The sequence below is a fragment of the Myripristis murdjan genome, chromosome 13 (genome assembly GCF_902150065.1).
Source record: "Myripristis murdjan chromosome 13, fMyrMur1.1, whole genome shotgun sequence".
NCBI classification, from domain to species: domain Eukaryota; kingdom Metazoa; phylum Chordata; class Actinopteri; order Holocentriformes; family Holocentridae; genus Myripristis; species Myripristis murdjan.
The window spans coordinates 21,397,599-21,425,058 of NC_043992.1; the positions used below are offsets into that span (position 1 = coordinate 21,397,599).

Sequence of the window (27,460 nt, forward strand, 5' to 3'; positions counted from 1 at the left end):
GACAGAGAGAGAGAGCGATGAGGAAAGGATGGAGGGAGAGGGGCGGGAGGTGGAGGTGGTAAGGGGGGGAAAGATCGAAGCTGAGGGGGCGATTTTCCTACCTAATCAGCTTACAAGACATTCAATTATAAGCCCTTTGGGAAGGAGAGTACACATGAAGAGAGCACGCGTAAACATGCCATGTGCACACACACACACAGTCGCCCTAAGTAGACCTGTCAACTGTAAGCCTTTAAGCACGCAAACATGTCTGCATGAACTAACAGCAACTGACAAACATGAGCACAGCTCTACGTGACATCTAGTTTTGCACAGTGTGGATCAATGTACATGGAAATGGAGACACTTGTATATATTTATCGTTGTGCATTTCTGTGTGCTTGTGATGAAAGTCCTTCCTGAGAGATGGAAGGCATTTTTTATATCTTACATCAGTTTTTATATCGTGTACCAGTTTTTTTTTTCTTGAGAAAAAAATCATGCAAAAATGACAATATATCATGTACAAGGGTAACTATGTAAGCATCATGTGAAACTCACTGACTGATTAGGTCTCTTTGTGTGTGCATTTGTTTGTATTTCTATAAATATTTTGTGCATATGAGTGAGTGTGCTGGGGATATTAATTAATAATTAATTGACGATTGTTTCTTCACCATCACATATTAGGTAGTAATGTTAATGACAATTCACTTCTTGATGGCTGGTTGATTTATAGTATTTGGATTATTTGCTGTATTTTTTCACCTATTCTTCAGTAATACTAGATTTTCTCCACTGTAGCACTGATGCATAACATGCTCAGTTACAGTAGAACTGAGCATGGAGTCTTCATATTAATAAACTGCTTATTTTACTATATCGTAATGGTAATTCATATCTCAAATGTTGGGCCTTATATTTCATTGAAATTGTCCTTATATTTTTATAAGAAAAACTGTACATGTTTAATTAAGTAACCAATCCACTGATTGTTAATGTTTTTAACTTATCGATCCACGAAACATCCAAAAATCTACAACCCTTGAGTATCTGTGTGTGTATGATGCTCCTTACCCCATTGGGGAAAGCATCTCTGGTGAAGATGGGCCAGGTTTTCCAGTTCATGTCATGGCGATAGTTCCTATGGACATGCTCTCCCAGCCCATAAATATATGAGGCTGGAAGCATAGTAGACAGCTGCAGATACTGGTCTGCAAACACCAGTGGACCCACTGAGGTGTCAAACCTAGATGTGTGTGGTAAAAAGAGAATAACATAGGAGAGAGCAGAAACAAAAATGAGAGAGGAGTGCCACTGTGAAGCGGGATGGCAGACTAATGTGAGTAAGAGCAAGGGAATGTGGAAGAGAGACAGGGGGCATTTGAGAGAAAATGTTAGAAAGAGACAGAGAAGCAGTAAGAAAGAAGGCAAGAGAGAGGGGGGAAGAGAGAGAGAAGGAGAGAGAGAGAGAGGGGAATAGGAGAGAAACAGTCAAGTGTGGAGTTGAGAAGTGAGAAGAAAACCCAGGGGAGAAGACAGACCACCCCATCAAGCTCTAATAAGCCCTCTGTGTAGCATTCATCTGCCCTTCAAAACAATATTTCCACAACTCAGATATAAAGACAAAGGTAAAGGCTGGAAAAAGTGGTAGATATACAGTACGGTACATGTACTGCATGTAGTCGACCAGGCGTGAGAACAAGCGCATACACCTTCACACAGATACATACTGTAGACACGCACAAATACGCACGCACATTAACACATTACTCTTCAATCATACAACATCCATCTATCTATCTGAAGCACACATTCTACCTGATAGAAGTAGTTAGAATCTAATTGTTTTATCTTTAAGTTAATCGGGGGCTGCTGTCTCTATTTTTTTTTTTTTCAGCAGGGAGTTTTTCCAATGTTGTTCCTGCTGCTGATATATCTGTAATTTTGTCATTGTCACCATAAAAATGTTAAACAGTAATCGTGATATTGCTTGTGATAAGAAGCAAAATTACCCCAGTCAGCTCTGTGTTTCACCTATGGTCTGGAAAATGCACACAAGATAACATTGTTTTTATGTAACACGTTGCCTCATAAAGGCAGGTTTATAGAGTAGAGGATTATATGTAATAAGTCTGTGAATACTAATCTCCAACTGATTACATTTTCAAAGTAATCTCATCACTTCTGGTTGAAGGTCAAATAAATTACTGAGAAAGGCAACTGTCACAAACCAGGAGGTGAACTTATGACTATTAACTAATGTAAAACTGCCTGAAGGTTAGTGTGTGATGTAATACTGACACTCCAGTTTGAAGTGGGTGGCCATGACTGAGAAGTGTGAATGAGAGTAAACAAATAGTGTGTTCCAGACTGAGTATGAATTGTTTCAGTCATCTCAGGATCAGGTCAGATAGTATGTTTGCTCTTGTGTCTAGTGTTGAACAATAGGTGCAAGACTGGAATTATACAATTTTAGCAGATACAACAAATACATTCTGGTGTATAAATGGAAATTGTATCCACCCTCATTATCTGCCCATCTGCCTGTCTGATTGGCTGCTTTCTCTCTCTGGTGCACCTAAGATGCCATTGAGTGTTTGGTCATTGTTGGACAGTGTATTAGACTCAATTTACCAACCAAAATAATGTTTAAGGGGTAATATTAAGATTAAGAATAAGAATAAGAGCATTTAAAAAAAAAAAAAAAAAAAGGGGTTACCACCACGATAGTAACACATTTCAGCAAACAGGGCCTTCATTAAGGCAAGATTTGATGTAGGTTCTATTTCTCCACATATAGAGCATATTTGATTACTTTCGCTGTATGTGATATTGTTTTAATGCTTGTTTGTTTGTTTGTTTTTTTTAGTTCAGCACTGCCTTTTCAAAGGATGTCATTTTCAGCATGCACTTTGCTACATCCATCATCAAGTTAAAAACAAACCATATATTCAGCTATTACTAAAAATGGTGTCACATCCATGTAATTTAACCCTGTTTTTTTACATCCTAGTAGTAATAACAACAACAACAACAAGGGCTTTATTGCCCTTACAAGCCCTACTTGTTGCACAGTGCCATATTCTATATAGCATTAATGTTAATAATAGTTTAATGGCCTAATGGTTTTTAATGGGAAGTGTGGGTGTGTGTGTGGCACATGGTTAGGAGGAGTAATTCATTCCAGTGATGTCGCCCAGGGCCCACCTAGATTGACACAGGCGTAATTATGCCGTCTCGCCGCTGTGGGAAGCTGACATGGAACAGGGGAAGGTGGCATTATATGTGAGTGATGCATAACAATGAGATCACTCTGTGGCGCACAGATCACATATTTACATGCATCAAGTGAATTATTGTTTCCCAATAAACAAACATTAGAAAGAAAGGTGGAGAAATGTAAATGCACAGACACAAGGGAGTGTCACATATGAACAGCTTAAGATACACTCTTCCACCAAGTGGCTCTAAGAAACTTGCATAGAATAAAAACAGTGTGAGGAATGCAAGACATCAGACTGAATATTGCATTAAACATTCAACAGCTAATTATTCAAAAATGTTTGTATATGTTTTGCATGCACTAAGACTGTTTTGCTTCAGGGATTACAACCGTACCCAACAATGCTGCGAACCTACTCAATGCGTGTCATAATATTCAGGATAGTTATCTTATGATAAATTGGTCTAATCCTCTATTTTCCTCTATACTGCAGCCACAGTATACCCTACACACTTAGCATTCATGGTAAACATATTATATGCCTGAATGCATGTAATGGTATTTTATTAAATGCGCGCAAAATGTTTTAGTCCGGTGTCTTTAATGTGTCTTCCACCAACTCAAATGGCAAATAAAGTGATTCTGAGTTTGGATTTTACAAGACAGACTAACCCCGCTATCTTCCCACCTCCCCAGAACACACACATACACACACACACACACACACACACACACACACACACACACACACACACACACACACACACACACACAGGTACAAAGACACACACAAACACGCAGTGGGTACTCACAGGACTTTATTGTTCTCCTTCCTGCGCACAATAAGGCCAAAGGGCTTGTGTGTGATCTCCAATATGTTGCTGATGGGGGTGGAGGCTTGAATGTTGTTGATGCTGCTGACGTGCTCATGGGGGACCTCGAACCTCTGCTTGTGGGCATCAGTGATCTGAGGAAAAGAAACAAACACTGAAGAAGTGTGTGTCTGATTATGTGTGTAAGACCTCATATCTTGCAGCTGGGTGTGTTTGTTCGCTCTTGTTAATATTGCTATTTCTATCCCTTTTTTTCTGTAAAGCACTTTGTGTTGAACATGCTTTGATAAAAATGCTTCTGAGGAAGTGGTTGTGTTAGAGTGAGATATAGCAGAAAAGAGAGGGACAGAGAGAGAGGGAGAGAGAGAGAGAGAGAGAGAGAGAGAGAGAGAGAGGGAGAGAGAGTACCTTAAATCGGAGTCGATTCTGTGACTGCATCTCTGCGTGAAATGAGAGTTCCTCTATATCAGCACCAAATAGAGAAGGAGATGGCATTCTCTTCAGGCGGGCATTCATCACTGCCACGTAAACACATGGCAACAACAGAGAGGGAGAGAAAAAGAAGGGGGAAAAAAGTTCAGATAAAACCATAATAAAATAATAAACCTCAATTAAAATCTCATTTTACAATAGCATTTCCCAAAAAAAGTGTCTTTGCACTCTTTAAACATCATTTGTCCTGTATAAATTCTTAAAGCTAAAAACAAGAAAGCAATCAGTATAATATATTTCTTCAATGTAATTTCTCAAAACAGTTCCACTGACAACAAACAGGAAACGCTATAATGACTAAAATTCAAGCCTGTCTAGATTTTAGACAAGAGGAAATTGTTCAGGCTCTCAAATATCCTAAACTATCCAAATTTGTAGAAAATGTTGCTTATATTCAAAGTGTTGATATTCCATGGGCCACATTTTATTTGCCAGTGAAATTTCTCCTCCATGTTGACCACAGGCTTGGCAGCAAATGGACCCAAGAGTCCACCTAACTTCAAAGGTGAATGGGCTTTTTTCTGAGAATGCAACAATAACATATCGTTGGAGATGTTTGTTGTTTATGAGCCAGGCAGCTATGGCATTTCATAGAAAGGCAACATATTGAGCTGCAACACTTGAACACTGCGGTGTTCTGGTTTTGTTCCTCAATTTAAGCATTGCACTTGAACTTCCTCATATGTGGTATGTGGGATGTGTGGTAAAATGTGACTTTCCATAACTAGGCTGGATTTCCAGGTTATTCATCTGCTGTTATGATCAAAGGCTGCAATAGAACACAGAGCTGAGAGTGCTTACAGAGCCTAAGTCCTCTGTTACCTCTGAGGTAAGTTTAGGCAATTTACATTCTAGCCTTGAGAGATACCATGGCTGAATACATTTTAAATTTTTGAATAAAATTAAACTTATATAAGAAGGAGTGCTTTCATTTTCATGTGCCGGAAAAAGCTTGTTGAGTAACATCAAGCCTATCTCAAGTAGGCCAAGAAAAATGATGTAAATGTTTTTGATAATGTTCCTCTAACCCCTAAACATTTTCCATTTTTCGATTTAACCACTTCTGCCACACAATACAAGCCTCCAGAAAATTGCTATTTGAAAAATAGGGTTTTTATATTATTTCAAGAATATGATTGAAAATGTGTTACCAAAGACTACATAAACAACTGTCGAATTGTTCTTCTTGATTTGCACAATGGCCAAGTGTGCATAAGGAAGTGTAATCAAGCAGAAAATAGAAAAACCCGCATGACACAAAGTCAATCATGTTTTCTGATATGCCATATACGCCATATTTCAAATAAAACTGTGCCTTAGGTGGAGTGAGGGTATAAATGAAAAAAAAGGAGTGATGTGTGGAAAAACATAAAGAGAGAGAGAGAGAGAGAGAGAGAGAGAGAGAGAGAGAGAGAGAGAGAGAGGAGGGAGAGATGTACCGGTTGGGCTAGGTTGCTCTACTGACTCCACTGTGTATCCATGTTGTTTTGAAAAGAAACACCAGGGAGCGTTCCTCTCATCCAGCGGACTCCAGCAACATCCACGCTGCTCACACTTTTGCTGTAGAAGCAGGATGGACATTGTTCTGGTTTTTGTTCTCATCGTCAACATCATCCATATCTGCATTACTATCAGCACTGCTTCTGGAGACAGTATTCATGATCATCACTGACCTCATGAAAGATAATCAAAATCAATATCATTGCAATCATTATCATCAATGTCATTACCATAAGCAGCATTATTAAAACCATTCACAAGGGTAACAAAATCATCATCACTGTCATCAACACCAGCTTGATGAACACAGTCTCAAATCAAAGGAAGCAAAATTAATTTTATGTGCCGTTTATTTAAGTTAAAAAAAAAAAAAAAAGTCACTCTTCATGGAAATATACCTTTGAAGCTGCACCATCAGGGAAACAATCCACTCTTTGACCCAGTGGAATGATGTCACATGTAGGATGTACTTCTGCAGTATCTGTCAAAAGACAAAGCACTCAATTTCCTTCAACACTTCAGCAAAATAATAGTATTCAATTGATATCTGTAAACTATGGGCCCTATCTTGTGCCACCCGCTACCCGCTGCCACTACCCGCTACCCGCAAATTGCGGATTTAGGAACTTCCGCTATCCCTAAACGGTATCTTGCGCCCACGCTACCCGCTATCCCTTATGCCGACTCCGTCATTTGCGCCTGGAGGTGTGTCCGTGGGCGTGTTTCATGTGCTATTCCTAATATTGCTATCTTGCGCACACTCTTTAGGGAAAGCCCAAACTTTATCCCTAAAGTTTGGGCTGTTACAAGAGCGCGTCCAGGCGGCTTCAACGCACACCCCGATGGAGCCACACCGCGCACACGGTCGGACTGATACCGGGACGCCGCCGGAATGGACTGAGTATATTACTCATACAGACTGTTTAGAGGAAAGACTGTTTTAATTGGACACTTACGCCAGCACGTTTTATTGTTTTATCATAAGCCAGCACCTGTGCTATATTTTTATTTTTAATATTTTATTTGCCCAATCTACCTTGTCAATAAATTAGTTTACACATAATTCCACCTCTGCCTCTTGTGTGTGTGTGGTGTGGCCCGGGGATTTTACTCAATCAGTACAACCTTGTGACATGTCCACTTGGACACATGTGGCTCCACCTCCCGAATTAACTCGCCTATAATATAATATATAATATGTATATACATAAAGCCACCTTGCTTTAGCCTCAGTAGAACCCCTGAGAAAATCTACCTTCCTCTCTCCATCACGGGTTTCGGTTTGCAGATTTAGGATAGCGCAGCCTGCCCTTAAAGGCAATGGCACCGGGCACACTGATGGGTGTAATTGGTGTAACGCCCAAAACACGCCTATGCATAATATAGCGGGTAGCGCAGGTATTTTGCGGATAGCGGGAGGTGCACAAGATAGCAACTTTTACGGGGGAACGCCTCTTCCTAAATCCTAAATCCGCAAATAACGGGTTTCGGGAGTCTGGCGCAAGATAGGGCCCTATGTCTTAGAGAAGTGGTGAAGTTTCTTTCTTTCAGATATCACCTTGATTAAATTAGTGTTCTATTTTCAGGAATCAAGGAACGGATGCAGGTGATCGCTCAAGCTCACTGCCCAAAGTCCCAGAGGTGAAGACGCAGTGGGGGCACACCAGTGGCACAGGGGTCGGATTAGGAGGAATACATTATCAGTGGGCGGGGTAGAGGCTGGCATCAGTGATCACCAATCAAATCAGCTCTTCTCATCCCCTTTAATAGCACTGCACTCCCCACCATTACCTACTGGGGCATTTTCACAGTGGTGTCCTTTTGTAGGATGAATTCACATTTTTGGAGAGGGTGAAAGCCTGGTCATCGTGTTTTCAATGCATAATGATGCTGATGTGATATTTTGGATGTTTAAGTGTTTCAGTGTTTCAAAACAAGGAAACTGAACAAACAAACAAGCAAATTAATAAATAAATACATGCATGCATGCACACATACATAAAAATGTGGCAAGGAATTTTTCCCCCAGCTTGTAGAGTGCTTTCATTAAATGATTTTCCTTAAGTGAAAATTTTGCCTTTCATTAGGCCTACTCATATTTACCTATATTTTAAAAGCCCACAATAATGCTACATTGCCAATACTATGAGTAAGCAGTAATCAGTTTAAGCCATTTACTTGATTACATAAACTCGCAAATCCCTAGAATAATTCTGACTAAGTAACCTATTTATTTAGTTTTCCAGAGAGAACTGTCTAAAGTGTCTTCCACATCATCATCGCAGCCATAGACCTTTCTCTTTGGCAAATAAGAACACCATCTTGCAGGGGCTACTTTTGGAGCACTTGTTGCACAAAGGATGACGCATGCATTTGTATTCCAGGAACCAGCGGTTTTGGGTGAGGATGTGAAGTGAGTTTTACATTCATGGCTAAGGCTTGAGGAGTGCAGCTTAAGTAGGTTAGTGGCTTTGTACCGCTTACCAAACAACACACTTTTCTCTTTGCCCTTGTCCCTCTTTTGCCCTGAGGTCTTTTCAAACTCTAAGGCTCTTATTTGGAGGCTCTTATTCGGAAGGGCATCAGCTCAACCTCACAGGCTTTCACCACCCAATCCACCTCTTTCATATGAAGAGCAAGCTTCAGATCCTCAGAGCTGCCCCCAGCTTGAATCAAGCTTAATCTATGCCAAGGGCCTGCATGGCATTTGGACCCTGCACTTCCAAATCCATCAGCCTCTGCTCCCACAGACCGACACAGGCCCTTGACTGTACCACCAGCTGCTAGCCCTGGTTTAGCAGCTACTGCCCTTACCCCCAAAGTTTCTAACATTAAGAATTAAATTTCTGCCTTTTGAGCATTGGAAAGCAAATCAACTGTGATATCAAAAAAAAAAAAAAAAAAAAAAAAAAAACCTCACTACCAGAATCAAATCAATGCATCTCTCAAACCAGGCCTCAACACACTAGCTGCTGCAAAAACTTTAAATACTTTTGTTTGCAGCTGTAAACATGCTTTAGAATGTAGCTTGCATAATAATAATAAATTATATTAACCAAAATAGCTGCTCACCCCGACAACTTCAGCAGTGCAACATGAGTTTATATATGCTATTTACAATACTTACAACAAATGGTTAAAACACACTAAATCATTTGACTGGTAACACACATCAATGTGGGACAAAGAAGCACTGGTCTAAATATCGCTCAAATAACAACAAATGTTTGGTGTGGACCACAAGGTTATGAAATCACTGTTTTTAAAAGAGAAAGTTTAGAGGAAGAACCAATCAGCTCTGAGTACTTCTCCAGGCAATCCCCCGACACCAGCCAGTCAGATGGTACCACCTAGAGAGCTCACACAAAGATCCTTTCACACACACAAAGACCACTCACACCATCACCAGAGGCAGACACAAAATAACCTGAAAACATTAAGGCACACCCCACTACAAAGCCCTAACAGTGAGCACTGATGATGATTTGCACTGTATAAACACGGAAGCTGTGCTGAATAGTCTGCTGAGTAACTAGTTTGGTGTGTACAAAAGCAAAGAAATTTGTGTACTTTTTTCAACAGCCTGGTGCCAGTTGCACAAGATTTAATGTAGGACCCACTTTGGATTAGACATGCATAATTGCATAGCAGTTTGAAAATTCACACAACATCCCTAACTGAATGACCTAAAATCCCATTACCAGCTGGGACTTGAGCTCCATATAAACAGGTTAACTGGTATTTCAGTCCTGTGTTCTGAACACTGCAGCAGTCCTGGGAAATCCTTGGTTTTGGCTCATAGGTGTAAAAGGCATCACTTATTTGCAACCCACATATTCAGAACGATATATAACAGTACATTTAGGGAGACATTTTAGGAAGACATTTCTAATCACATTTCATTTAAGTGTAACTTGTTTGATGTGTTTTTTTTTTTTTTGTTGTTGTTTGTTTTTTTGTTTTTTTGGATGAAAACCCTCTTGCTTGGTGTAAAAGTGGTATAAGGGGCTACAGATTGAACATCATACCTACTGCCTTCAGATGGCTATAGGAATTTAATCATCTGTAAGCCATGCATTCTGCAAGAAGTTCTGGATGGCAAAATACTGGAATCAGCCTTCAGTCTTACTGGCATTATTGCCATAAACAAATGAAAGTTTTTTGCTGGACAGAAAAATCCCTGATTCTTGGGAATTTGGATAAATCATGCCCCACTAAGAAAAATGACATTTCTGTTGGAAATTTACAACATTTTAATGAATAAATCAAGTGCATAATCAGGGGGTCCTTTGCACATTTGTAAGGTTCTTTTATAGGTTTATTTTTAATTTTTATTAATTTAATGATTATATGTTGGCCCATGCCCTACAAAACCAGTTATCCTCGGATAGGAGATAATAATTTCAACTTGATTAAAACAACAAAAAGTAATAATTTCATTGAATAATATATTTACCACATGAAAGAGTACATCATATGTATTAAAAACTACAAACGATGAGTTTTGAACAATATTTAGTATTATTTTGTGGTTGCTCAAAATGTGTCCCACATATCCGTCACCACCGTCAGATATATATATTAAAAACAAACAAACAAAAAACAAACAAACAAACAAAAAAAAAAACTCTACAACTACAAGGTCAATTACATTCCTGAGGACCCCTTTTCAAACCTTCAGCTCTACTGCATGCTTCAAGACCACTCAGGCTCCTGTAGGTTTGCTATTTTCTCTTAAATCTCTTCATATTTTTGGACACTGCTACTGTCACAACCATAACATGTCAACACCATCTCTTTTGTATAAAAAATATTAGATTAGATTATAGAATAAATGTAAACTTTTTAAGAAGAGGTCTGATGCAGGTAGCAACAGGAGGGAAACAAGATGGCTAATGTGAACAACTCATGCTTATCATGTGAAAGAGCAGGTTTTTTTCACCACCGTCAGACGTCACCACCGTCAGGTTTTCTGTCTGACGGTGATGACTGAAGTCTGAAAAATGCTTATAACAGTGCTCAGGATTGTTATTTTTTGTACCAAATAGTTAAATAAAGTTGTTAAGCAAGAAGCCATTAACTTGAGTGGTATAAATTTTGGAATTGTATGTTGTAATGAGGCCACTGTCACTACCATCAGATTAGTGTCACCACCGTCAGAGGCAGTTATATTTGTTTTAAATGAATATACTTACAATATGTTTGGAAAAATGCCTATTTTATGAAAAAAATGCAAAATGAGGAGGTTGCACCGGTACATTGCTGAACAGCCAAGACCTTGGCCTATAATGATATACCTTCAGATTTTGTAATTTAAATCACTTTTTTTTTTTTTTTTTTCAAAATTAAAACCTGTTTTATCCAAATTCCCAAGAATCAGTGAAATATGTCTGCTGGTTGAACAACTTATATCAACAAGAGTAATAGTACATAAATAGTACATAAAGGGTTTTCATGATTTTGGAGGGTTTATGAGAGAGTGTCTTTGCCAATGAAAGCCACAGAAATGGTGCAGAACTCTTGTGTTTGTGCTGAGAGGACTTTGGAGGAGGCAGAGATGCAAGTGTATTTCAGGACAGCAAATTGCACTGAGCCACCCGATTTGTATCGGCCGCCATGCCTGGTTTTTTGAACTACGGGTCAGGAACCAAAATTGCTCAGATTTGCCTGTTTGCAATAAGTCCCACATGAGAAGTTATGATGGCATGTTTTAATGAGCTTGGGTCACAAGGTAAGGCTGGATTTCAGGAATCTATGTCCTTAGGCGGGGACACAGGGTGAAAAAGTTTAGGTGCCCATGTATTCTGTGTTTAAGTGATAGACTAGTTGAGGGAAACTTTGCGGATGAATCAGGCAGTTCATGCTGAGTTCAGGGTGGTCATTCTGATGATGTGGAGCTGAATCAGATGTCCTCCTTACACTGCAGGGTGCACGCTATGTAGAATAAGCCCATTATTCCTGTTTCCTCACAGTCGCTGTCTCTTTTGTGTCATTTGCCAAGGGTAAACAAATGTAAGAGGACACAGTCAATCCTCAAAGAGTCAGGGAAAGTGTGTGTGTGTGCACGTGTATTTATGCATCCACATGTGCTTTCACGCATGTGTAGGCCTGTAAGTGTGAGTTTAGCGTGTTGACCTATGTGGGTGTTTTCACACCTATGTACTTTTCATGCATGAATGTGTGTGTGTGCATGTGTGAGTGTGTTCTCTCATGAAAAAAAAAACAAAAAAAAAACTGTGTCCTCATCTTGCTCTCTGATTTTTTTTTTTTAAATATTTCAACTTCACTTTAAATTTCAGCTCCATTTTGATATGTTTTTGTAAGTCTTGTATAGTAACCTGCTTATCTTGAATCTCCTTAAATAAGAAACTTTTTTGAAAGAGAGCATTAGAATAGAGTAGCTAATCCAGTTTACTTTCATGTCAGAACAGCACTCACATATTTTACCTATTTTTCACTTAGTTTGAAATATTATTTTAGGTTTTGTGTCATTTAAAGCTGCTGTAGGCACATTCGGTGAAAGGTGGTCATTTTGGTGTAATTTTTCGACGGCAACAACAACACCCTCAGTCCCTGCTTAATTTCAGTTCTGCCTCCATATCGCTCCGACCCACATGCAGACACATGCACATGGCTAGAGGAAGAGACAGAAGAACACACAAGATGACCGAAGTAAATTTAATTTGACGAAAGGACATTTTACCTGACCAGCAGAAATTCTGCCAGCTCAATGTCTCTTTTGAACTCGCTCAAGTCCCACTGCTCTCGACATCACTGAAAAAAACCTCCAGTGTTTGAGTTTTCCCCTTAATCTTTCTCCTTTTTGTGGCTTTTGTTTCATTTTGGTATCACTTTGTTTTGCTGGTGTGGCTATGTAAGCTTTTTGTTGGCAGTGAAGAAGTAGAATAAAGAACCTGCGCACTCATCTGCTGTAATGTTTAAGTTAAATTCAACTTTTTGAGCCTAGGCCCTTTGTCAGGTCAAATTTAACTTATCTTTTGGTTATGAACAGTTGTTGGATATATGATGCTTGATATGACTGTCTTTTCTATCTATTTGTGTGTGTGTGTGTGTGTGTGTGTGTGTGTGTGTGTGTGTCTTCACCTACCATCATCAGTCACTTTCTTCTGGACGACAAAGAGAGCTATTAGAGTGATGGCCACGACAGTCATCAACAGGAACAAGACTATCAGGGTCAACTCCAAACTAGAGAACCTCCTCTTCCCCATCTAACAAACGCACGTCCACACACATGCATGCATGCAGACACACACACACACACACACACACACAGACACACACACAAACACACACAGAGAGTGATTACAAAGGCCAACATCATTAACACCCACTAAATGACCCGAAGTTCAGAAAAGGCAAGGTCTCAAAGACTTCCTCCCTGCTTAATGAGGCCCACCGGCAGGACACACACATACCTACACACACAGACACACAGAATATCAACAAATGTAAACACACACACACACATTTTCAAGCACACACAGTGAAAACAGCAAGTACAAAAATATACATCCAACACCCATGGAGAGAGTTTTCTAAAGGTGAAAGAAAGAAAAAAAGAAAGATAGAAAGAAAGAAAGAAAGAAAGAAAGAAAGAAAGGAAATGGAGAACAAAGAGAACAGAGGACAGGCAGACAGTTGACAAAAATGCCTGCCAGGCCAGGCCTAGTCTTCACAAACACACCCATCATATCACTCAAGCAATTAGGCTTCACTCCAATATACTGTTGGAAACAAAAAGCAAGGTGAATGTGTGAGTGTGTGTGAGTGTGTGTGTGTGCGTGCGTGCGTGCGTGCGTGCGTGCGTGTGTGTTGTGTCAGGTGAATGAGAGGCTTATAGCCATCCTGTTTAATGTGCTGTGAAGAGCAGGCGAGGGCAAAGAGAGAGACGGGGAGCCAAACATGTGCGTGCCCCCATGTGTTTGCATTCAGCGGTACATCATGCAGAAGCACTGCTGAGCACACAAACATATACAAAAACACAATGTACCACATGCACACACACACAGTTGTGTTTCCATCACTTCAAAGGACATTATATTTGACTTACATTCATTCCCTCGAGACGTATCCTAACCCTAACTATAACCGCCATTTACCTAACCCTAACCCTTACCCTAACACAACACTACAGTTACCTTAACTTTAAACCAGGTCTTCACCCTAAAATGAATAAGTTTATAGTGTTCCTGTAATAAAGGCTAGCTTCCACAACATGGCTGTGTAAACAGATTTACTTCACAAACACATACACACACACAAAGATCACATAGTACAAACCTTACAACGTTCTCGTACTTGACTCAAACTAAATGTATTACAGTAATATGATCTATCTAAAAATAACTTACACCCATATCAGTTAGCCTGTGGGATTTAACCCCCCCCCCCCCCCTCCCCCCGCCTAGGTGTCACATAACCATCAACATAACCATAAACAGCCGCAGCCATAAAAAATTAACACCCTGAAATTACTGTATTATAGTATTAGCAGTGAGAAGCACTGGAGAAAAAAAATGGTAAAACAAAATAGCCAGGAGGTAGGAGACACCGAACATTGAGCTTTAAGCAGATTCATTATAAACTCCCTTACACTATGAAGTGAACAGTCAATTTTAAACATTTTCATTATGCACTTATGTTGTTTTATAAACCTAAAAATGCATTAATTTTACTTCTCCCTTTGGTTTAATTTGTATATTCTGGTATAAATGTAAATGAAGAAAAATCAAAACTTCCCTATAGGGAGTAGCCTAGCTCTTCGGTTGCTGTGCCCCTAATCAACTTTGTATTTTTGAAGTTTTGTGAGTAACATTACAACTGTACTAAAAATCCTCTATAGCTGTAAAAAACCTAAGACTACGTCCACTTTGTCTTGGTTATTTTCATTTGAACATCTTTTATTATTATTATTATTATTATTATTTTTAACTATTATCAAAGGAATACTGATGCAGTGTCCATGAGTTTCACATTTCCAGCATTATCATTAACTTTCTGTGTAAAACTGTGTAATATGACGAACTGTGTGCTATAGGCAAATGATGAAAAAGAAAGACAACAGATAGAAGGTGAATATCATGTGTACAATGAGAATAGTTTATATGTAATAGTTTCTATTTAGGGGCCATTTGGTGAAAGAAAGGAAATGGAGAACAAAGAGAACAGAGGACAGGCAGACAGGCACATCTTCATTGGCCCATAACTGCATGTGGGAATGTATGAAAAAATCTGATCTCTGTTTTAATTTAAAGTTCAAAGCTTGCTCTTTCTTGGGATATAAAACATTTTTTCTTTATGCAAGTTCTTCCTCTTTTTTTTTTTTTGTTATCCCAAACATGGGGCTATTTCACCAATTGCGTTTTTAAAAATGGAGGAAAAATAAGGACGTGCCAAAATCGCACCAAAATCGACACATCCCTCACTAAATTGGCCGTATCTCAAAAAGTATCCATCCGAGCAAACTAAAATTTTACAGTGTGCCTATTGGATACATAAGGAGCAACTGGTGAATTTTTCAGAATTTTTTGAGACCCAAGTGCGTGGGATGTCCTGAAAATTTGGTGAAATGACATGGAATGACCCTTTAGTTAGTTAGTTAGTAAGTGCTATTAACATTCACTGAAGTTGCAGTTATTCATTGTGAAGCCTGCTTTCCTCACGATATCCATCTATTATCTAACATCATATAAATCATACTGTATCATGCAAACAAATGCTATCTCTAAAGCCAGCCTGTGATCTGATCTGAAAATGAATGTGGAAACAAATTGTTTACCTCAGTCAGTGTACAATACAAAGTAAAGGTTACTTCTATGGAGTCAGACAATTGGAAAGTTTGCAGCGATCCTACCTTGGCTCTGTCTGGTGTTCAGGTGAAGTGTTCCTGCTAGACAATGCCTTATTCTCTATATATCGTGGCCTCTTGGTCCTCACGCCTCATATACTTCCTATTGTATGTGTATGTATGTATGTGTGTGTGTGTGTGTGTGTGTGTGTGTGTGTGTGTGTTTTATAGCCCCAAAGCCATAAAATGTGAGATAACTTTCTGCAGTGTGAGAAAACATCAGCAGCCTCGCTCCAGATACCTCGTTTGATTCCACAGTGCTGATGACTGTGTGTGTGTGCGTGTGTGTGTGTAAATAACTGGAAATCGTTACAAAACAAGGATGTTGGATGTTGAGTCACAGCGTATGAAATAGAATTTCTAATCCATGGGTCAACTACAACCACACACACACACACACACACACACACACAGAGACTTGACAGTATAAAAACACTTACTGCTAGTTTATTATACATATCATATCATACTGTTAGCAATAAATCATGATTGAAGTTTCAGTTACACGTGTGATTGATGACACTGCAGTTATCGACAGTATGATCTGAGATTGTTGTGGATTACAGTGAACTGCTCCTCCTACTCCTTTTAACTAAAATGCCATTTTTTTTTATGAAGTCACATGTTGACTGCCTTCTCTTACTTTCAGCAAAACAAACATGCAAAAATCAACCAATATATGTGCAATGATTTATTTTATATTTTATAGTTTATTTAAGTATAATTATGTTTAACCAACAGTAATTGACTTTGATGAAAATGTTGCTTAGCAGAGGTGCTAGACTTTGCCTTTATTTTTGACTTTGTCTTTGTATTTGATGTTGTTTTTGTTTTGAATGCATTTCTCACTGTCATTGAGATGACAATGAGTCCAGATGAACATTCATCAGCAGGAGACATTATAATAAACTAATACTAAGACAAAAAAAAAAAAAAAAAAAAAATACAACTATGTGTTAATATTGCTGTCAAATAAAATAAGAGTAAAACCATGGATAGAGTTCAAAATGAGATGACGCACTTGGCACTATTGTTGAAATGTTCCCAGGCAAGCCACCAACAAGACCAGAACCCTCTCCCTCTGAATGGCGAGCTGTCTTTAACCGGTGTTATGGTGTATGTATTGACTAGGGATGAGAGAGTACACCACTATCTGTCTCTGTATCTGTATCTGTTTAACCATCTACATTATCCGTATCCGTACTCGGAGTGGGCGGGGCCGAAACCGGAAGTGGGCGAAACTTAACCCGGAAGTTGGCTGAGTTTGACCGGAAACGTTTGGGCTTAACCGGTAGGTTATTTTAATGCTGCGTTCCTTTGGGTAAAAAAAAAAACAAGTCGGAACCAGAACAAAAATGTGTTGAGCCCAACTTCCAATGTAAATGTGTTCCATTGTATTAGGTTGGAAGTAGTGGAAACAAACATGGACGCCCCCACGAAGCTAATGTTTCTTCAGCTAGTTTATATTCAATTAACATTGTTCAGTAACCTTAATGTTAGCAAACATGAGCCAGCTAAACCAAGTTTACAGTGCCAACGTTAACGTTGGCTAGCACCATCGTTAGCAAGCTTGCTGGACGAGAGCATAATGTTCGCAATTTATTGAAAAGGCATCAAAATACAGTTCGGCCAACATTACATGGGACTAATGAGAAATTGCAACGCATCGAATGTTTCACTCTGCTCAAAATACAAGATAAAATCAATATTCGAGGGAAAATAAATTCCACTGTGGGCACTGCCATGTTGAATCTGCTCCATAAATAACGAGCTTGATCTACAACGAAAAGCTCCAAGTTCCCGTATTGAAATTCCGACTCCTTCTGGTGTTCCATTGCTATATTCCATGTAGGAGGTCAGTTTTTTCCAAGTTCCGACTTGGTTCAATGTACAAAGGAACGCAGCATAAGCCTGAAATTGCTATATTTATTGTTTATTGGAAAACTATTTACAGAACAGCCTCAGAAGCTCTGTGATACCGAGTATTTACAGTGGTTTTGCAGCCGGTGTTTCCTGTGCGTGGGCGTTTTCAATGGAAAATAAGCTGTCTGCGAATCAGCTTTTCAAAAGACGCATGCGCAACACGAGTAGCTACGTAGCAAGCTCGGTTGAAATGTTCAGCAGCAACTGCAAGTCAGTCACTTGACAGCTAGCTACCGCTAACGTCATTAGCTGGCTAGCTAGTACAGGAACGTTAACATTAGTTTGTTCTTTCATCTGCATCGTGCCAATCAAAATGGGTGAAAATACAACTTCAATTGAGTAACCTGGCATGTTTCATCGATTTAGGCTATTGCAGGTTTTATGAGAAAGAGGTGTTCTCTGACGTTTATCACTTTGGTGCGTAGCCTGCCTGATGGTCAACTGGGCATGTTTGTGTGTCATTTCATTGACCATGTAGGCTAGCTGGTGGCATTGCTGTGTGTTTGCATCACCCCATGGCACATCCGAATAGTTCAGATCTCATGGTAAATTCCAACATTTTGTTGGTAACATTGGGGCAAAATGCGCACACGTGTCTATCAAAATCGAGTCTTCGAGTTGATAGTATAGTTAAAAACCATATTATGCATTTTTATTAATAAATAAATGGCCAAAATTTTTCGAGCTCGCGCCCTTGTGGGCGCTCGTATGAGATTGGGACCACAGCATGACTACACAAAGACGTCACCACTTGCCGCTGGTGTGTGTATATATATATATATATATATATATATATATATATATATATATATACTGTATATATGCTGGTGTGTGTGTGTGTGTAAATATACATGTAGTTGTATACAACTACGGTGAGAAAGTGTCAGACTCTCAGTGCATGCAGCCAAAATAAAATCAAAATAATATACTTTGTGTGTTGAGCTAATGTATGTGTGTAAGTGGTGTGTGTGTGTGTGTTAAGACTGTGGGCTCTAGTTTCGCAGACCAGGCGAGGCGGGGGCGTAGCGCAGATGCGCTTCGCCAACTGGGTGTGGCCAGGCGGATTTTCCAAGTTTGGCACGCCGTTCTCGGTGGCGCAAGTACTCCGCCGTCCCTCCTACCGGCGCAAGGGAGGAGAGAAGGCGTGGAGTGGGTTTGACACAGCCGATTCACATTTAACCAATCAAATGAGCCCCTGTCCTCGCCTTTAAAATGCGCTGCGCGAAGGCGTAATGAAAGTTTACACAGCTGACAAGGAGGTCTACTGCCGCAGGCGGAGCGGAGCCCAGGAGACAGGCGCGGAGCGGAGACCGGCGAGCTGTGCGCACACGTCACCAAAACCTCACAGGCAGGCTTCCGGGATGTCAGGCACATGAACGATGCAATAAATACCGAAAAAAACACTATTCAATGCTACGATCACAATCAGCACATACATATATCTCCATATCAACTGTCCCGTCACAGCTGATGTCAGATCAAAGGAGATTGACACTGTTTATGCTGATTGTGAGGTTTTGGTGATGTGCGCCAGGCAGCCAAACTTCCACTGCGCCGGCTCCGCTCCGCCTTGCGCGGAAAGTAGACGTGGTTTCAGGAGGCGAGCTTTTGGCGCAAAACTGTCACTGCGCCAAGCCGAATCTGTCGGCACCTCCCCCCGCTGCGCCACCACTCCCATCTCCGCGCAAGTCCGTCTGCGAAACTTGGACACTGTCCGCCTCTGCCGTTTCGCCGGTCGAAACTAGCTCTGCGCGGGGTTCGCCTCACTGCGCCACCCCGCGCTGCGCCGGGAAACTAGAGCCCTGTGACTCTACCACGTCCAGTACGAGCAAAGTTTTCCAACTGACTTTATATCAGAAACCATACGGTAAGAGGGAGCAGACCCAGCCCCTAAAGGCGTGTTCACACCGGACGCGATAACGCAAATTCGCGCTTCAAGTTTACATTAAAAGTCAATGCAAAGACGCGATTACACACGATTTCAGGCCAGGCGGCATGTTTGACACGATACACGCAACGCGATGACGCTTCATCGCATCCAATGCCTCATTGTGCAAGTTGAAAAATTTCAACTTTTGACGCAATATCGTGTGATGCTTTGACGCAATAGCCAATCAGTGTTGATATTCTCCCTACGTCACCTATGTCAAAAACTGCCAAGGAAATCGAAAAATGGAGGACAATATTATTGTTGCCGTGTACGGGCTGCCGGGCTGCCGTGTGCGGGCTGCTGGGCTGCCGGGCTGCCGTGTGCGGACTACCGGGCTGCCGGGCTACCGGAGCTCTACGACACAACCTGTGTTCTGTACAGGGACCACACCAAGAAGGAGCAGGCGCGTGCGGACTACGCCATACACTAACTCTGCTCAAAAGTAGCGTCTCTTACGAACCAAGTTTAGCAGAAACTCGGGGCACACGGCGTAGGGGAGGGTCGCTGTGTGTGTTGTGTGTGAGCGGCACACCACTGTACTGTGTGTATGTAGTCGTTTCAGCCGAGCATCCGGCTCATGCCTAGTATTGATATTTGCTTTCCATCTTTAGAGATTCTGAGTCCTATTTTTGTTTATTTATTTATTTATTTTTGAATGACTTTTAAGACATGCGCCCATGCCATTGCCATGTTAACCTTAAACAGTCACAGCAGGCGTATAGACCAGCTATGGAGATAGTTTTACAAAGGCATGCAGTTTTACCTGTATTAATCTGGTGGCATAAATATCAATGTTTGTGGCTATGCAAACTATAAAACTGTGAAAGCGTGTTTGGCTGTATCTTATGCTGATGTCCTATTTTTAGTGTTTCAAACTTTCCCATTGTAGACTGACAGAATTTACAGAGGGAAATAAGCATATCTGTTGTATTATCAAAACACAAAACACAAAACAGAACAATCAGGAATTAAATTTGGGAAGTTTTCTTGTAAAACAAATTTGTCCTCCAAAGATTTTTAGCAGCTTTAATGTCACTTTAATGTCAGATGGTTAACACTATTAGATATAGTGACAAAACCTATGATTTCACCGAGAAAATGCCACATAACTGGTCAGGAAATGAGTGTGTTTGAGTTGTGTTAGCTGCAAATGCCGTGAAACTGACTCATGGTGAGGTGATAAGAGGAAAGTGGAGGTGGGGCCAGTTTCTGCTCCTGTGCACAGAGCCCATAATTCCTAGCTACACATCTGGCTGAGATGCTTCAACCTGATGCTTAAAACCAATATTTACTCCATGTTCCAACCATGTATGTATGCATGTATGTATGTAGGGGAGAGTGGGGTAAATAGTGCCAATTTTTACTTAAAGTGCCTTTAAAGCAAGGCGATTACAGTAATGCCTCCAACTAAAATATGCACATATAGTTTAGGATGTTGTGCATCCCTGGGAACAATCACTTTGGATCTTATATAAACTGTTTGAGAAATATAGCTTTCGAAAAAAAAGTGGTTTTGTGGCACAACTTGCACCTGGTGCGGGGTAAATTGTGCCATTAGAGAGAATACACTGGGGTAAATTGTGCCATTGATAATTGAAGTAAAACAGATCATTTTAATCTCACAAATGATAATGCTATATAAAAGCAAAACAAATTCAATACAAAATTATTTATTTAACATTTATTTATTATTTTAACGGGATCACAGGCCACTTTTCTATAACAAGGCCTAGCGCCACATGAACACGTACCCAGAACAAAATAAAACTTCCAAAATGAGCACCTGCAAATCATCTTCATCTGAATCTGAATAGTTTTAATGATCAAAGGTAAGAAGACAATGTACAATAACAATAAAATACAATAAAGTAATATACAGTATATAATCACAAGTTGTGCCACTGGCACAACTTACCCCAAGGCCCTTTGGCACAAATTACCCCAAGCCCACCATTTTGAAAACAATGCATCCCCCAGCTGTTTTGAGCTAACATCATGCTAACTGTATAGACTCATGGTGTAGCTTACTAAAGTACTAAAACCTGCGTGAACTGTTTTCAAAGTTTTCTATAATTTTTCAAACACAGCAATCAAAAAACCTTGATCATGGAAATTTTACTTTGGAGGGCAAAAAAATGTTTTTTGAATTTAAATGTGCTTATCTCTCAAGCCATGTGTCTCCCTTCTTTGCAGGATAAGTGAAATGGATGCCTCTTCAAAAATATGTGGTCACATGACCAACTTCTTCTATGGTTTTCTAGATAACAGGGGTGGCACTACTTGCCCCTTGGCACAAATTACCCCACTCTCCCCTATATATGTACAGTACAGGCCAAAAGTTTGGACACACCTTCTCATTCAATGCGTTTTCTTTATTTTCATGACTATTTACATTGTAGATTCTAACTGAAGGAATCAAAACTATGAATGAACACATGTGGAGTTATGTACTTAACAAAAAAAGGTGAAATAACTGAAAACATGTTTTATATTCTAGTTTCTTCAAAATAGCCACCCTTTGCTCTGATTACTGCTTTGCACACTCTTGGCATTCTCTCCATGAGCTTCAAGAGGTAGTCACCTGAGATGGTTTTCACTTCACAGGTGTGCCTTATCAGGGTTAATTAGTGGAATTTCTTGCTTTATCAATGGGGTTGGGACCATCAGTTGTGTTGTGCAGAAGTCAGGTTACTACACAGCCGACAGCCCTATTGGACAACTGTTAAAATTCATATTATGGCAAGAACCAATCAGCTAACTAAAGAAAAACGAGTGGCCATCATTACTTTAAGAAATGAAGGTCAGTCAGTCCAGAAAATTGCAAAAACTTGAAATGTGTCCCCAAGTGGAGTCGCAAAAACCATCAAGCGCAACAACGAAACTGGCACACATGAGGACCGACCCAGGAAAGGAAGACCAAGAGTCACCTCTGCTTCTGAGGACAAGTTCATCCGAGTCACCAGCTTCAGAAATCGCAAGTTAACAGCAGCTCAGATCAGAGACCAGATAAATGCCACACAGAGTTCTAGCAGCAGACCCATCTCTAGAACAACTGCTAAGAGGAGACTGCGCCAGTCAGGCCTTCATGGTCAAATAGCTGCTAGGAAACCAATGCTAAGGAGAGGCAACAAGCAGAAGAGATTTGTTTGGGTTAAGAAGATGAGTCCAAATTTGAGATCTTTGGTTCCAACCGCCGTGTCTTTGTGAGACGCAGAAAAGGTGAACGGATGGATTCCACATGCCTGGTTCCCACTGTGAAGCATGGAGGAGGAGGTGTGATGGTGTGGGGGTGTTTTGCTGGTGACACTGTTGGGGATTTATTCAAAACTGAAGGCACACTGAACCAGCATAGCTACCACAGCATCCTGCAGCGACATGCCATCCCATCCGGTTTCCGTTTAGTTGGACGATCATTTATTTTTCAACAGGACAATGACCCCAAACACACCTCCAGGCTGTGTAAGGGCTATTTGAGCAAGAAGGAGAGTGATGGAGTGCTGCAGCAGATGACCTGGCCTTCACAGTCACTGGACCTGAACCCAATCCAGATGGTTTGGGGTGAGCTGGACTGCAGAGTGAAGGCAAAGGGGCCAACAAGTGCTAAACACCTCTGGGAACTCCTTCAAGACTGTTGGAAAACCATTTCAGGTGACTACCTCTTGAAGCTCATGGAGAGAATGCCAAGAGTGTGCAAAGCAGTAATCAGAGCAAAGGGTGGCTATTTTGAAGAAACTAGAATATAAAACATGTTTTCAGTTATTTCACCTTTTTTTGTTAAGTACATAACTCCACATGTGTTCATTCATAGTTTTGATTCCTTCAGTTAGAATCTACAATGTAAATAGTCATGAAAATAAAGAAAACGCATTGAATGAGAAGGTGTGTCCAAACTTTTGGCCTGTACTGTATGTATCTATCTATTGAAGTATATAGATAGATAAATATAGATATATGGATAAACAGATCAGTTATGAGCACTGATGACTTGGGGTGGACATCTGATTGTTATTACAGTTTACAAATGTTTATGTGATTCACAGAAGAGGGAGGAAACATTGCAACATTTCTCAGAAATAAGGGGATGATCAGATGAAACAAATATGTATTGGCATGGAGTGCTAAGAATGTTCTGTGTCTTACTGGCTGGGGGAACACAGAGCCATTGCATTTGCATGGATTTTTTTTTTTTTCTTTTTTTTAAATTGCGACACTGTCACTGATGACTACTAGCAGCTTCAGTCCAAATACTGGGATAGTTCTTCAGTAACCCATTTTGTTCCAACCATTGTTTCTTCACTGAGAGGCCTGTCTTGAGTCCATGTCAACCCTATGAAGAGCAGAATGTCCTAACTATTCTTCCCAACATTTCATTGAGTTTCAGTTAAATTGCTAGGGGGAAAAAAGTGTGGCAGCTGTTTTTGCTTTGAATCACAGCATGGTAATTCATCTTGTAATTGATTATTCGGCCTGGTCCTCACTAGTTAATCATAGTGCTGGGAATGCCTGGCCACCATGTCTGTTTTTGTCCGACAAAAACCCTTATGTTCCAGTTGTGTTTGGAGGTGATACCAGATCCAGCACTGCAGTCTTACAGCAGTGTTCACAACAGTAATCATGACAGTGTAATAATGTCATGTTGGTGCTATTACGCTATCTGCTGTGCTGAAATTCATAATTCTTTGGGGAAAAAAAAAAACTGCACAGATTCAAAGGATTTGGCTGTTGTTAGCAAAAGCCAGTATCAAGTTATTCAAAAGCAACTGTGCGTAATTCACAATAGCATGACCTAACCAAACAATGTTCTCCCACAGTCAGCCTCTTTCTCTATTCACACGCGCACACACACACACGCACACATACATATGTACACGCACATATCCTACATATGTACATATCCTTTCACAGATGTGAACGGATATGTACATATGTGAAAATCGGAGATGTGATGGAGGATTTACTAACAAGTGCATGTATAGGCACGTTTGAGCAATCAGACAAAGTAACAGATGTAAACACATTACCCAAATTTCCTGCCATAATCTGGTTACTCACAATAATCTGGTAATGTAGCAAGATGAAATTGTTGCCAAGGAGAGGCTTATTCTATAACTTGTATGATTTTGGCCAGATTGGAAGACTAGAAAGAACTGGAATGTTGTGGTTTAGACTGTGTACAGTTTGCATGGCCAGACATCCTCGATGCCAATATTCTCTGTAGTCCGGTGATGGATTCAGTCCATGGCATCCCAGTAAACAGAGTGAGAAGATCAGCTAAATGAGCTATTCCCTGTCTGGGGACACAATCATCTGCTCCTCCAACACAGACCTTGATTGCCATAGACTGTACGATCGAAGAGGACCAAGATGAGTTCTGTGTGAGTGTGTGTGTGTCCCTGTGTGTGTGTCAGCTTATGTGTGCTTGGATGTGAGTGCGCATGTGTATGCACTGAGTGAATGAGGAAGTTAAACACTGGTCAAAAATGTGTCTAATTCTTAGGGCTGAGATCTATGTATGCACATGCTCATGTGCATCCAAGTGCATGTGCATACATGTCAATGACATAAGACCTTGTGAAAGTGTGTGCATGCCATGCATGCACATCAAGATGCAGGCGTTCAAGTCCCTCTCTGATCATTCTGCTCACTCTTCAGTCTTTCTCTCCTTACAAATCCAATTCCACTCCATCGCTGCCAACTGCAGGTGCTGTCCCACTAGAATGCAGCTCCAGCCTATTTCTATAGAACAAAATGAAATTGGCAATTCACTCCCCTTTATCGATCCAGTCACTTTAAACCAAGGCGCTCAGCATTGAGAGCTGCCAACAAACCAAGTTTATGTGCATGTGTGTGTGTGTGTGTGTGTGTAAGTGTTTGTGTGTGGAGGGTGGTGGGGGCGGGGGATGTGTGTATGTGTGTGTGTGTGTGTGTGTGTGTGCATGCATGCAAGTCACCAGCAAGTTATGCCAATATTATAGAGAAGGTGTACCTGGAAACCCTTCCCAATGTCACATAAAGACCTGTGACTAATTCATCTGCAGTTGTTCACATTGTATAATGGAAAAATGCCAGTTTATGGGTATTTCTTAATGTCATTGTCCTACTTGTACTAATGCAAATGTATGTTGACGCATTTCAGTATGTTCTTCGATAGCTGATGTGCTATTATCCATCAAAATTTAACAAGGACATTGAGAGCTGGAAACAGAGACAGCTTGCTTTCAAAACAAAAAATGCATGTTTTTGAAGTGGGTTGGGTGCAGTGGTTAAATTAAGGACAGCTAAGCTCAATAAATAAATAGCCCAACAAAAAATAATTCATAGCTGTTATACAGTCATATTTCTGCCACCTTCCCATAAATAGTCCTGAAAAAACTGTTTATTCAGCAGGGGCTTGGTTGTTTGTTCAGGCAGTTGTGCACACATGCAGATGGTACCAAGGAGAAAGATATCAACATCCTCTAAGGTGGAAATGCATCAGTCTGTGTCAAGTGTAGTGTAGATGCTCCAGGTAGACATTGCAGGTGCTGGTTCTCCCTAGACTTAAAACCCACATTGTGTCTTTGTGTGTGTGTGTGTGTGTGTGTGTGTGTGTGTGTGTGTGTGTGTGTGTGTGTGTGTGTGTGTGTGTGTCTATGCATGCATAGCCACAGCATGATGCTGCTTATTATGTCACCATTGCTGGCCAAAGGTTCTTAGGGTTAAAAGTGTGTGATGGAGAAAGAGAAGAGAATGTGTGTGAGCAGGAGTTGAGGGTGGGACAAGTGCTGCCATTGAATAGGTTGATGATTACTGTGTTAGCATTAGTGTGCTCTCCAACTGTGTCTCTGTACTAAGTGATTTGGCCAGGTGGTTTTTAAGCATAGTTTAACACCCAGAGTGGTCCTCACAGTGTAAATATTGTGGACTCTGTGGATGTAGAATGTCCACAAATCCTAGCTTCCTATTAGGGAGGGAGACCAGACATTTTTTTTGCAGTGTGACCGACTTGAAACCAAACTCAAATCATAAGAGCATCATTATAAGTGGCTTGCTTGCAAACTCTGCTAAAGAAACCTCAGTTGATTTCCCTCTCTCTTGGCCAATGACACTCAATTTGACTGCAATGATCCCAATCCCAATGAAATTATGCAAGATTGCCCATGATTCTCTGCAAAAAAAAAAGGTATGGAATATTTATGTTTTTTTATTACACAAATCAAACAAGACATGTTATCTCAGCAACCTTGCACCATCAAATGATATACTTACATATGTACTGTATGTCACACCCTTGGCGACAAAAGATGTGACAAAACTATGAAATATGTGGCCACTTTGACAGCATCATCTACTGGCCAATTCTCATCATAATGGAGAGCTGGTCAGCAGCCTCGCGACGTGTGTAGGAAAGTGCATGGGAATACTGCCAACTGCAAAGGGCAATTCCACCATTTAAATTCATTATAAGGTGACACACTGCACGGATGATTTCAGACAACTTTGCCCTCCAAAAGGGCAATTCTGCACCAAACAAAAACACACTACTATGAAGGGCTTGTTTAAAAGTAGAAAGATGCACACACAAGCTGTGGGAGAAAGACATATATTTTTGTGACACAGTGCTGACTATGCTTTAACAATTAACAATTCTTTATTTACCGTGGGATAACTATGCTTTAATGAATAGTTAGCAAATCTAAACAAACACATAAAGTAGCAATCTTCAAAAT

The 27,460-nt window shown here is 40.4% G+C and overlaps 1 protein-coding gene across 1 annotated transcript in view; it reads right to left on the reverse strand.

The window, feature by feature from the left end:
* si (sucrase-isomaltase) overlaps nt 1-15,938 on the reverse strand; it is a 93,644-nt gene extending 77,706 nt beyond the window's left edge. The window contains exons 1-7 of the mRNA XM_030066364.1: nt 15,905-15,938; nt 13,139-13,259; nt 12,645-12,664; nt 5,970-6,090; nt 4,447-4,556; nt 4,018-4,172; nt 1,057-1,228 (exon numbers count right to left, since the gene is read on the reverse strand). Coding sequence (XP_029922224.1) covers nt 1,057-1,228; nt 4,018-4,172; nt 4,447-4,556; nt 5,970-6,090; nt 12,645-12,664; nt 13,139-13,259 — 699 coding nt within the window. The 5' untranslated portion in view covers nt 15,905-15,938. The remainder of the gene's footprint in view (nt 1-1,056; nt 1,229-4,017; nt 4,173-4,446; nt 4,557-5,969; nt 6,091-12,644; nt 12,665-13,138; nt 13,260-15,904) is intronic.
* Nucleotides 15,939-27,460: the final 11,522 nt, after the last annotated feature.